The sequence below is a fragment of the Lepidothrix coronata genome, unplaced genomic scaffold, assembly GCF_001604755.1.
Source record: "Lepidothrix coronata isolate B3197 unplaced genomic scaffold, Lepidothrix_coronata-1.0 Scaffold24, whole genome shotgun sequence".
Lineage (NCBI taxonomy): Eukaryota > Metazoa > Chordata > Aves > Passeriformes > Pipridae > Lepidothrix > Lepidothrix coronata.
In genome coordinates this window covers 4,180,503-4,194,157 of record NW_016690204.1, presented here as the reverse complement: position 1 = coordinate 4,194,157, position 13,655 = coordinate 4,180,503, and the positions used below count along the sequence as shown (strand labels likewise).

The 13,655-nt window shown below is 38.9% G+C and overlaps 1 protein-coding gene across 29 annotated transcripts in view; it reads right to left on the bottom strand.

The window, feature by feature from the left end:
* The window catches only part of RBFOX1 (RNA binding protein, fox-1 homolog 1), a 1,165,955-nt gene that overhangs the window by 270,284 nt on the left and 882,016 nt on the right, over window positions 1-13,655 (bottom strand). For 3 of the 29 annotated variants that reach the window (XM_017808965.1, XM_017808968.1, XM_017808974.1), the window contains exons 1-2: window positions 5,692-5,805; window positions 5,150-5,575 (exon numbers count right to left, since the gene is read on the bottom strand). The exons of 25 other annotated variants lie outside the window; for them this stretch is intronic. In XM_017808965.1, coding sequence (XP_017664454.1) covers window positions 5,150-5,293 — 144 coding nt within the window. In that variant the 5' untranslated portion in view covers window positions 5,294-5,575; window positions 5,692-5,805. Of the gene's footprint in view, window positions 1-5,149; window positions 5,576-5,691; window positions 5,806-13,655 lie in introns of those variants that run through there. One more of the 29 variants, XM_017808970.1, reaches the window with a different exon arrangement.

Sequence of the window (13,655 nt, the reverse complement as noted above, 5' to 3'; positions counted from 1 at the left end):
CTGTTCGTAGCCTGGTAGTTCCTTTTTTGCTTTAACAGGGCACTGTAATTTCTCTGACAGAGTACAGGCTTTTACCCTACACATATGAATAAACAAGCACTATGTTTCTCTTGGGGCAGCAGAGCTGGTTAAATGAATCAGAAACCCCTGAAAAGATTGCCTACCCTCAGTCCATCAGCTACTGGACAATTATTCAAGGCCCAGCTGCAAGAGAAACAGATGGTGAGTGAGCATTAGTACCGTGGACTTCTTTTCACTCATGCAGTCATAAGCAGAGGTTGTATGTTCTCACACGAAAATTGCCATGAAATAACAGACAGAGGAACAAAAACTGTGCAAAGACTCCAACAGATGCTTAAAATTTTCACGAGCTAAAAGTCAGATTAACTGATTTTACAGGAGAGCCCCAGAGTGAATGAGTACTATAAATGGACAAGGTAAAGAAAGGCAGTGTTCTCATGATTAAACAGTGTCATCATAAACATCAGTTACTGAATGCAGCTAACACACCTGAACCTTTGAAGACTCGCTGAAGTATTAAATGCACAAACCAAATACTTAGAACTGTAACTGCAATGGTGGCATTCAGCAATTGATGTGCTTGTGCTCTATAAAAAAGTTAAACTGTATCCAGGAATTGTTTGAATTGTTCATCCATTTCAATTCTTTACACAATTTTAGCACAAAGATAATCTGTTCTAATCCTTATTCCATTATTGACACTATTGACTGCATCAATTGAAAATGCTACCAAATAAATCAACGTTGAATTAAGCCATGGAGAAAGAATGTGATAAAAAGTCTTTCAGACTCCTATAAATCATCAGATCCAGGAGCATGACATAAGTAACTGAGCGGGGAATTCAGCTTTTCTCCATAGTCGTAATGCTTAAGGCCCAAATAAAATTACACTAATTTACCATGTAAGCAGTAATGGAATAGCTGGGGTAGAGATGGAGGGTTTGTTGGTTTTTGCTTTGTTTTCATGGTGGATTCCTTTCATCATTGATATGAGAGCTGTACCATGAACTACTTTGTTAAAGACAGAAAAGGTTGATATTGAAGTTTCAGTTCAATTGTTTTCGATCTGTGAATGTCCACTATGAGCAATTGCTCCATTTAAGAGGAATTACCCTTTGTACAAACCACTTCACTATTTAAAACAAAGCACATCTATCATCATTAAACAGAAAAAAAAATTACCAATTTGAAAATAATGACAGCAGCACTGTACACCGTGCCATGGGATATTATGGGATGTTTCAAAACAATGTTACTTTACTCAGAAAATACCAACTAAATAACCCTATGTCAAGGAAAACATATATCATAGGATAACACCAATTAACAGAACTAAGCTCCATTGATATCAGCTAAACCTCAATTTAAAGTGGTCAACATTTTGCTGCAAAAATTACTTCATGCCAGCATTTGATGGAAGCTTGCAGTCAGAAATTGTTTTTTGCATTCATGTGTCATATTAGGGAAAAGAAGAGAAAATAGATGAATTCAGCTGTTTCTAACACCATAAAATATTACCAAGTGACAGGGTGCACTACAAATCCAAGTTCCCTTTTCCTGTCTCTTTAAATATTGACACTGGGGAAAATTCAGACCCAAAAGCTTCTCCACTTCTCCCAGTTCGCCCTGTCCTTATAATGACGCAGTAAAAACTTCCAACTCAAACCCAGACATTCTCCTTCTGTTCTTTGCTGCCACCAATACAGTCATTTTGGTTTTAATGCTGTTTGAAAACTCACTCTGGATTTCTATAGTTGGAAGCATCTTGAAAAGGGAATGTCCAAATAATTTCAGACCATTTCAAAAAGCTTAACTAACTCAGAAACATTCTTCAGTTAATCTACAACATGACCTAGGCCTCTGTTCTTTATTCATTTTCAACTTTATTTTCAACAGTTAAACTCAAAATCTTTTTAGGTAAAGCCTACTGTATGCACAAATTGTTTAAAAAAAATTCAATTCCACACTGAACTCTTAAAATGTTATATACATGTATAAACTGGAAGATAGCAGAGCAAATATTAAAGTTTCTAACCCTGGAAAAAGTAGTTGAGCACTCCTGTGGTACCCTGTGGAAAACAATTCATCCATTCATATCAAACAAACTGACCAAGCAATGTGAGTTTTGTAGGTAAACAATGGTCAATTTTAAATGACTACTAAAACACAGATTTTCCCCAAAGACTAACAGAGCTCCACAGAAAACCACCCTCCTCATGGTTATGAGGATAAATAAATATTTACTGACAGAGAGACTGGCTTGCCCATCTTGAGAAGAACGTAATGCCTTTCACAGTCTTTCAGGAAAGACATATATCCAATTTTAAAACCTATACATGACAGAATGCTGGTGTATTTAGCAGGTACACACAAAAATAAGAATAATTCTTTTCATAAATTCTTAATAGGTGGTAAAGCTTAACAACTGAGAGAGAGCTCCACTGTAATACAGATGTCATTTTAATTGAGGTGCAAGTGAGCAGACATATCTGAAGTGCAATTTTTAGAGAAAAAAAATACTTGATAGCTTCACATAATGTCCATATACTGCTGGTAACAGGTTCCACAGGCAGGGGGGATTCACTAGTTATTGAGTTGCCACATAAAGCTTTTAGGTTACCTGTATTCAAGATCGATAGACAACTTGATAGAGTGGGAAAAAAACATTTACAGTTTCAGTGAAATGGTGATATTTGCACTCAACATACAAAACAGGTATTTCTCTGGGTTTGCTATAAATTATGAGATATGGAAAAAAGAGAAAAATAACCCAAGTAGACTATCCTGGTAAAAGTTTATTACTGTTTTTCAAAAATATGAAGCACTTCTTATCCTCCACTGTTTAAAAGCAGAACCACTTTACATTAAAGCTTTGCAGGTAATGCCAACTCAGTCCTATCTGCCTGAATAATTCTGAGATAAAGTAACGTTGTTTCTAAAGAAATACTTAACCAAATACACAAAATAATAGACTATATCTGAATTAGGAAGATGATTATCTGGCTCTCTAGGAATTCAGAATAACTAAAATGCCAAGCCAGCAACCAAAAGAAGCAACAAGCACAGAATTTTGAACCTGCCACAATTTTCATCACAAACCTATTCTATAATCGTGATTAGTAGAGGCAGAACGATTCTGAACTGACAACAGGATTAAGGAGATGAGAAAGCAAACACTTTAAAAAAAAAAATACTTTGAGTGTGGCAGTTAATCCACTTAAAGAGTTAAAAATTATCCGCGAGATCCAGCGCTTTGTAAAGTGCATTAGCAATCACTCCTCATCTTCCTCCCGAATGGAAGGGATGCAACTGAATTCTCTGGTTTCAAGTGTTCATTAGAGTTGCCCAGTTTCTCCCACCTCAAAGCAGTGCCATGCCATAGGTGGGTTTGCAGAATGATACTGCAATAGCTCACCGAGGAAGGGGATTATAGCACCCAACCCCAGCCCTGTGTTATCCTTTATCTGCTCCTTGCGTGGCCACGTTGACCTCTCACCTTCATTCCCATTTTTCCTTTCAAGAGCCCCGTCTTTAACGTACAAACTGCTGTTTGACCAACTCAAAAGAACAAATCCAACAAAAGGCAGGAGTACATTTTATACGTAACCACTAAGTGCTCAAGTCACGCTGGCTCATTACAGTCGATCCATAAATGTCACTTCCCAAACATATCCAGAATACAGGACTACCAAGAACGTGCATTTTAGTTATGACATGCAAATTATTTAAATTTCAATTCAAATACATCATATTTATCCGATGCAAACTTTAATTGCAGACATATGAATGCCTCCCACAGACATGTATAATCTAGGGCGTATGCAAGAATCTTTTATTATGCACTCCCATGCTGGAAGTCAGAAAGGGTTTATACTACACTATACGAGAAAAAAATAGCTACAGAAGGGTTTATAACCTGAAAATATTGGAGTTTTGTTCTTTCAGCAGTAATAGAAAACAAATGTTCTGAAATCAAAACAAGCCTTAAATCTATTTTATCTGATCTTCAGGAACAGAAAGAAATACTGTAAAACATCTTTCAGGCATTTGTAAATATAGAAATAAAGTTAGAGACTGTCTCAAGGAAGTCAATATGAACATAAAGTATTGTAGTGGAACTTGGAAGAAACGTCCCTATTTGTTACACTAGGCACAAGAATTTTTTCCCCCTCAAGTTTCAACAGAAGTAACAGAATAAACAGGATTAGTCATTTTTGCATGATAACATATTTCTGTCTTGGCTCTACACACTTACTAGATGACTCTGTAATGGTGGACTCAGTTATAAAACAGAGGAGTAGAATACAAAGATGATTTCAAAATACTAGTTTCAAAATAACGTGTTATTATCCAGTTATTTCATGTTATAGAAAAGAGGGGGACATCAAATATTAAATAATTTAAGGGAGGAGAATACTTAAAAAAAGACCCTACAAGCAAAAATGAAATTAATTTAAAAAAAATAATTAATTAAAAAGGAACCAGAAATTGGTATTGTTTTGCTGATACCCAAACATTCTTTTAAACCCAGTCCAATATACTTCAGTGACAGAAGTATTAATTCTGCACAGATAGAGCTTTATAAATAATTTTTTTCTTTTTTTTTTTTTCTCTGAACTAAAAATCAGCTTGATTTTAATCAGCAGCATGTTTCAACACAGACTTAAAATTCCTGGCTTCAAAGAAGGCTTAAACAAAATTGCCATTGGGCACATTTACATTAGAAGACTAATTTATGCCTGCAAGTGAATAAAGAGCAGTCCTTTATGGCTGAAACTCTGCTACAGCATCCACGAGAAACACAGTCAAAGTACCGTGTTAAATATCTATAAACAGCATCAATAGAGACGTTGCAAAAAACCAAAAATAAATAAAAGAAAAACCCCAACACACCAACACCCCCCTCAAAAAAAAAATAAAATATATATATATGCAAAGGCTCGATGTCCTATTAAAACAATTTTCTACTCACTCTCACATTCTTAAGTGCAGGCACAACATTCGCTCCACACAGTGGGAGACATTTATACAGTCTATTCACACGGAAAATACCTCCCCGGCTGCAAATCCCCCAAACGACGCTGACAAAGCAGGCACTACAGGAAAGGCAAAAGTTAAGCAAACTTACCTGCTGTAAGTACATAAAAGTCAAGGCACAGGAGAGCTGGGGACACATGCCCACATTCGGCAGTGCCACGCAGGTTGCACCCGTAAGGGGATGCTGCATGGTGTTGCTCTGAAGTCTACGTAGAACAACTGAGGGGGCTTGCATGCAAGCACGTTTGCCCTATCTTGTCACTACCCTTTTTTTTTTTTTTTTCCTCTTCTTCTTCTGATTATTTAAATAAGAAGCAGGGCTTCTCGACTGCCTTTTCCTCCCCAGCGCTAAACCCCTACATTCGTTTGTCAGCTAAGGCAACTTGGTAGATTTAAACTACGGATTTTTTCAGCGAGAGGAAAAAAAGAAGACACAGCCTGCAGCCTATTGATGAGCAAATGGAACTTCCTCAATGACAGAGGGAGCTGAAGCTTGTCTCACAACAGTAGCTGCTGACTAGGAGAGAGAGAGAGAGAGAGAGAGAGACTCAGTGAGGCTCAGTCGGCTGGTGCTGATGCTGCACAGCTTCTCATTTGTCAAATGGGTCCTAGGGCAGGGTCTTTACCACTCACCAAAATTCAAATACTGCATTTTAAAAATCCCTGGAGAGGATAGGGAAGGAGAGAAAGTGAGAGCGCTGCATCACAGGCATCCATGAGATCTGGGCAATTAGTGTCATTGCCCAGCTGGGACTGAACGCCTGTTATGATTCTGCACGCACACAGACACACTCACACACTTCTTTTTTTTTCCCCTCCCAGGACTCACACCTGACATAAAAAGGGCTTTCCCCTTCTAAGAACAAAAGTATGGAGCACAAAGTAGGAAAGGGAAAGAATCTTGGCTAGCCAAGAGGATTCCAGCAAACACACAGTGCTATAGCAAACGAGCATTTTTAAAATACAAATTAATTTTATACCTACATTTCATTCACTATCTAGTTGCCCAGAGGAGCCTACAAAAGCTCCTACAGTGAAGCTGTGCAAGAGCTGTGTAACCACTGCAGCAGAAACACTGGGAATGAAACAAAATTCTATGGCACACTGTGTCTACTTCACTTGGGGGGAGGGGAGCAGGCTTGGATAAAGACTGTATCTTAAAATTGGTCCAAAGCCCATCTCATCTAAAATTACAAATTTATTTGACAGCTAGTCAATCTATTATCAAGGACTGCCCTATCAGGTTACATGGAAAAATTACATTTGCAATTTTCAGAATTTAATGTTTACTTTTTACTTTGAGAACGATACCTCAAATTAGTATTCCACTCTTGCCAGCTTTTTCTTCCCCCCTCCCTTTATTTTATGGAGTAATAATTATTCATTAGTAGATCTAGTTAGTCTTTATGTAATAAAGTAGGATGTGACCTGCAAATCAAATAATTTATATTACAGCTTGTCCTTGAGGTCCTATATTACAGGTCTTTTTTTTCCCTTAGATACAACTCAAGTATAACAGAAGATACTACTATTTTTAATTAGAATTTGACAAATGAATCAAATATTAATTCTTCAGAAAAGAAGGTCAAACCTCAGAGCACCACCTGAGGTTGTGAAGGGGTTCCTTTTAAAAGGACTGCAGAAGATTTTAACATCACCTATTTTATAGGTTATCTAATTCCCACAAAAACACATCTTAGATCAGGATTTTAACAGTAACAACAACAACCAAATAACCCACGTTCAAGAGAAGTCTATTTCATCAACAGCATAACTGATTTGATATAAGATCTACCCTTAAAAACAAATAATAGTCCCCGCTTAACTGGAAACAGAATCAAAACATGTCATTGCAACTCAGGTGCTGTATTAAAAAAAAATAAATCTTTTTCATTGTGCATGTGCACACACATACCTGCACCCACACAAGCCTCAGACTGATTTAGATCCACTAAGTCTTCTTCATGCAAAACTGAAAATTTTCCAGCAGAATCAGTTATTACGTAATTTTTCTTTCTCAAAAGGAGTCAATGCAAGAAAACCAACGTATTTAGAACTCAATAATCAACACCAACACAATCATGCACAAACTTACAATACAGGAATTGGGTTTGGCTTAGGAAACATCCATGTTTTTGCAGTTTATCATGGACTCATCTACTAGAACAGCCCAAATTACTTAATCACAAAAAAAAACACCAAGAAAAAACCCCCTGAAACCACCAACCAAAAGAGCCCACATGCCACAGAGCAGGAGCAAGAAAGAAGGAGGAGAAATGAACCCTCTCTGTGCCCTTTCTCCTTTTTTCATTCCTTCTCTGTGCCCTAAGCAGTCTCCTGTTCTGACAGGAGTATGTCATGCTTTTCTTCATTCCTTTTTTTTTTTTTCCCCTAGCACAGAAAGGCTGTTATTCTGCAAATGCCCTAAGCTGAGAGAAGTTTCCCTTCAGTTCGTTTTCACATGAAACACCATAAATAATACATGGTGCCTTAACAAGACCTTATCAGAATGTTTAATGAAAAACAAATACGTTATGTAAGGAGGCAAATAACCAACTCCTTCCACATTATGTCAAAATCAAAGGCATCATGCTTCCTGGCCAAACGGTTTGGAACTATATAAGTCTATCCAATTTCCCAAAGTGAAGTTCTGGAACATGATGTTGGTCAAGCAAAGCTTCTTCTGTCTATTGCACTATTTTACAGATAAAAGGACATCCATAAAACAGATTAAACTCTTAAAAGCAGTCTGTTGAACAATTACTTCAAGAAAATTTAGCAGTGTAAATGGAGCTAATAGTAATTGTAAAAGGAAATTTCTCATTGGCCTTTTATCCTTAAATTGCACACAGTTCTAAGGCAGAAAAATATGACCCACAAATACTATGGATTGCTTACATTTACATATTCATGTTATAAAAACAAGAACATCAGTGTTTTCACTGTCCAAATCATCTGTACACAGAGAAGCAATAAACATACATAATTCAGTAGTGTAAGAGACCTAAAAAAGAAACACAATTCTTTAGGCTGATATATGCTACTTCAAGACACGCAGGGGAAAGTCATTACCAATTTTCATCCCTTCCAAGGATAACTTGTCATTATGTCTAAATAGAAAAAAAAGGTAACGAAATGTGTTTTATTTTTATAAATACAAAATCAATGTCTCTTCTTTAAAGCCATTTCCTTGTTTATACACACTCTTCCACCTACCCCAGCCCATTAATCACAACCACATTCCAAGGTATGGCTATATATACCGTAAGTACCCCCTCAGATTTGCCAAAGGGACATGAATGACTGTACACAAGCTGACCTTCCCTCCTCGTGCACAGCCAGAGTCTCACTGCAACAGCACAGACAGCACAGACCCCATCAACACCTCGTCTGCAAATTGTTAACAACTGGATTTCTGCCTTGTCCTGCAGCCATCAGGGTGAGCACTTGCAAAGCCACTTCACCCCCAGCACAGGACATCTCAGTGCTGCCCTGTTGGGTCAGGAACTGAACTCACCCCACACTCAGCTGCTGCTGTCATCAAGTACATATCAATTGATAACAAATACAGATGTTTTTCAAAACTCAAAGAAGCTACTCATCTATGCCATCCAAATCAGCCTTAGTGAGAGTTCAACCAGAAATGTTCTAGGAAATAAAACCCTCCTCCACAAACAAATTATGTATCCATCTGAGGTGTAATATCTACTATACCACCATGGGAGGCAACACTCTCTCTTCCAACCTGTTTGGGTTGCCCATGTCATGGTTTATGGCACAGACAGACATCTTGCACTCTCCCCACACCCAGTGAAAATGCCATTTAAGAAACACCAACAGCAAAGTTTCGATCAGTCTTGAGTATGCAATTAAAAACATGAAATCAAAGAAGCTCTGAAGCAAAATAAAAAGAAACAACAGCGTTTCTCACACAGCTGACATACAAATCCCAACCCAATTTCATTTACAATGCATTTGTTTAATTAGTATAACATTTAAAACCATCCGCTCGGTTTGTTGTGATCTGGGACTCAGCTTCTGCTTCTCCAAACTTAAGCTCAAATTTCCTATTTCCAAACCTTTGACCTAGAAGTTAACCTTTAGACTCACCACAGCAGACTGTCTAATCAGACCTTTTCCATCAAGCAAAAGATCTGAAACACATCACTTGCAAGACCACACACCCTTTTACACTTCAGACTTGTCTCAGTGCTACAGTACTCAGGATCTACACTAACAAATCTGCACTTATAGAAAGCACACAGTATTATAAAGACTGCATGCCTACAGATATCAAGCATTAAAAAAAAAAAATCATGACTGCATATTAAATTAAACCATGTGATGAATGTATTTTCTTCTCAACTTTATAAAGTGGTGGATGTGGTACAAAAATAATTCAGGCAAGTGGTATAGAATCTAATAGTAGTGCAGTCCTTTCTCTAAACACTCCTTATCTAACACCACATGAAAAAAGAGCTCCTAAGCACTTCAAAACAGGAAAAGAAGCACAATGTAAGTTTAAAAATAGAATACATCAGTAACATATTTTGATCAATTACTATCAATTATCAGTACCTCTGCCTTTATTTCACAGTGTTCTGTTTTCTGTATATGTACCATGGGGTTTTTTTTAAATAAATTGCAGAACTATCCCAGATGTTTTTAAATAATTTGCTTTGTCAAAAAGATTTAAAAAAGGGGGTTCCCTCCATTCTTATAAATCGATAGCCAACATCTCATTCTTCCAGTGATACTTTGTTGTCATGAATATCCCTGTTTCTAATATAAGGTTTCTGTTAAGACTGCTGTCCTTTGCTAGGGTTTTGCACAAGATCCAGACATTTCAGAGGCTTATTCTTACCCCAGGCAAGTAAGAATGACCAATTTTCTGTTTTTATTAAGCAGGGTGTTACTCCCATTGACTTCTCCAGTATTTCCTCCCCAACCTCTACAAAGCCTCAGTAGCACAGTTAACCTCTCCAGCACCACTCCATATATTTAACATTCACTCCGTGGATTTTTCACAGCAGAAGAAGCCAAGAGCCTTTATTCCCATCCATGGGCGGGGGTGGGGGGAGGCAACAAAACAAAGAAAATGTTCTGCCCTTAAAGAGTTGGAGACGCTCGCGAACAGAACGTGTAGGTGGGATTTCCCTGGATTACAGTCCGTGGGAAGCCGGGGGGGCGGCGGGGGGAGGGATGGGAAGGAGTCCGGCCTAACAAGGCGATGGTGGCTCAGTTTAGTGCGGGTTTATCAAGCCGCGGGCTGGTGACTGTCCCCCGCAGAGCCACGGCCGGGAGCGCTCCCGATCCCGGTGCCATTCCCGGTCCCGCTCCGCCGTTCCGGGCGCTCCATCTAGCGGAGACGCGGCTCATTCCAGCCGCTCCGGCCGTGACCGACCTGCTCCGCCACTCCCGCACTTCCCGAAGGGAACAAACACGGGTTTTCCGAGGACACTCGCGTCCCCAAAGCCCCTGCCCGCCCCCGGCCACAGCAGCGCGCTGGAGGCGGCTCCAACGCGCATTCAATTCCTTTGGGATCACCACCGTCGCTCCTCTCTTCTCTGCCTTCCCATCCACTTTTTATGCTACCTTGGCACCAAGACTCGGTGGCCAGAGGTTGGAAAGGCTGATGCCCGAAGCAGCAGAAGCACTGGGAAATTATTCCTCACCCAGTGGCACCATTGCCAGGGCAAAGGGAGCTGTGTGGGAAGCAGTGGGTCCAGCAGCCCTGATTTTAGGGAGGTTTAAGATGATGCACAAGGAAAATAAAATAAATTAACAAAGCATCCTCATCTAAACTGTTACCTGCAGAGTATAGACTTGGGAAAAGCAGGGAAGGAGGCAGAACCAAGCAGGTGAAATGGAAATGGGGGCAGCAAAATACTCTGTCAATCCCACTCCCACCTCACTTGGCACAAAGGTGGTATGGACACTTCCACATTTCTTTTTCATGAGCACAGGGTGCTCACACCCACCATGCTCTACTCTCACAACAACAAATAAACTTTTTCAAACAGGTATGTTTAGAGATTGTTCAAGTCTGACACATTGGTACAAGCCTGTGCCACATAAAAACCCCTTTGACACAAGTGTCCATCGACAATAATTATCATTTAGGAACCATAATAATTATCATTTAGGTTATTCTTTATATTGCAATTCTAGCAAGAAGGCAAGTGTGTCATGTGTAGTGTTGCCCTATAAGATTTTTGCAGAATTCCAGCTGAGAAGACATGACAGTCTGACCCTTAGAAAATGAACTCTGAATTAAAATTAAAAACTCAGGATTTTTTTTTTTAAGTAATTAAAAAATAATGAATACTAATCACAGAAAACGGTGTACACCTTGTTAAGCAGCTTAAAGCTTCAGTCTGCAGGATGGGAGGGCTACAAACTACTCAGAAAAAAAGAGAAGTCCTGTTTGACCTGAAGTGATGAAGCCTGTGGCCACTTGTGGCAGTTTCTCAAGTATGACATAAGATAAAGAATATTTGAATAGTAAAGACATACTACTTATATATCACTCAGATTTGGTTTTATACAAAATTCTGTTTTCTTATTTTATATAGACACAAGTCACTTGCAGTACTGTAACTGTGTTTTGCTCACAACGAATACAATTAAACTAGAATTTTCACACCAATTCATTAATTCACAGAAGTTTGCCCCACTTTTTTTTGCTCCTTAATTTGCACCACCACATCTCACACTTTGCTGCTGCTATGAAAGCACAAGGAAAGAATTTAACTTGAAGGGCAAAATAAGCAGCTGGAGCATATGAATTTAGAGCCTGTTTTCACATGAGAGTAATAAAAGTTAAAAAAGCAAAAATACCACCAAATGTAATTATAAGAATACATAGTGGGGCAGCATAAACATATCTTGCTGAAGAAAGTTTTTGTGAAATATTATTAATCTCTTGAAAATTAAAAGAATGTCAAATCTCAGAAGGGGAATAAATGATAGATTAATTATGCTATTATGTAAAGGTTGCATCTTTTCTCTGTGGGAATTAAATTAACTGGACATCAGCACAGTTTCCTTCTACAATGAAACCACTTCTCCATTTAATATTCTGTCTGGAGCTGGATATCTCATATATTCTGCCTGAATCTAAATTCACCATACTAAGTCCTCGATGCAGCAACTCATTTTAATGTGTAACACCTAAATATTAACATGCTCATGTATTGAACCAAGAAATCCTCCATTAGCTGCAGCTGAATCCTGAAGTCTCCACTTCTCCTGTCCTTTGCTTACAGTCTGCCCACTCCCCAGAGCATCTGATCCCCCCAGTGGGAAGAACAACACCTCCACAGCTCCCTTGAGGACTTCATCTACGAACAAAACTCAAAATATTCCCCATCCTTTTGGCCCTACCCCATAAGATGGGCTAATTTAGTTCAATGACTCCTCAAAATCCAGCCCTTTCATCTCCAGCTCTTCCTTGTGGCTTTCCATCTGACTTTTAACTAAAACAATTCAAAACTCTTATGGCCAAGCCCAACAGGTTCTAGTTAAATACCCTTCTTCATCCAAAGAAATAAAGATGTGACTCAAAAGAACTAAAATTGAGGGGTTTGTAGCTTTGAACTTCAGTTTATACTGAAGCACCTCCAAGGGTTTGCAAAGTAGGCAGCAGTACACTCTCCAAAATACCAGACCAGAAGAAAGATGTCTGATGCCACGACCCAATCCCACTCCTGTGCCAGACTCTAGGAGAAGAGTTAGTTGGTTTGGTTTGGGGGGAATTTGGTTGAGTTTTTTTTATTTGGTTGTTTTTTTTTATCTTAAGATTTTTGGCTTTCTGTAACCCTTGCAGAATGAGATACTTTGGCATAGAGGGAGTTTTGCCTACAAAGCTGCCTATACAGGCCTGCTCACTTATTTTGAAGCAGGGACAGAAGTCCTGTGTGAGAAAGCCCAGTTTTATATCCAGGGTCAATACTGTGTCCACTCCTTTTATTCCAGTTTACTCCATCAGCTGATTTTAAAAACAGCAGTTGCTTTTTTCTAACCATATTATCCCCTGAACCCTCCAAGAATCCTCTCCAGGCTACAACGTTCCATCAGTGTAACCTCTATCAGGCCTGTCCACGAGTCCAGCATCACCTCCCTCCTCTCTTCACACTCTAATTGGTATTTTTTTATCTTTTCCTACTTCAATTGATAAGGTGTCACATTTAACACCTCTGAGTCTTCCTTCTCCTCAGCTAATAACTAGAGTCTGAGAATTCATCTACAACACTTTCTAGAAGTTGTTTGCTTTCATCAGCACTAATCAACTCTGCCTTGTTAGAATGGCCTTGTTAGGATTCCCCTCTCCTACTTGGAACTCCTTCCTCTCTGATCTTCTTTAATGCAATGAAACTCACACTGGAAACACTGATTTCACTCTCCTGTGCTGCTTTTGGCACTATCACCACTTCTGCTTTCGGCATAAAGGTCAAGTTTCTCATCCTCCAGGGTTCAGACCATTCAAGACTCAGCACTAAAATCTAGTCCTGTTGAACATTTACACACAGATTACCTCACATTCCTCCCTTTCTCCAAGACCCCTCTCAACTTTCTATCTCAGGCATCCACAACCA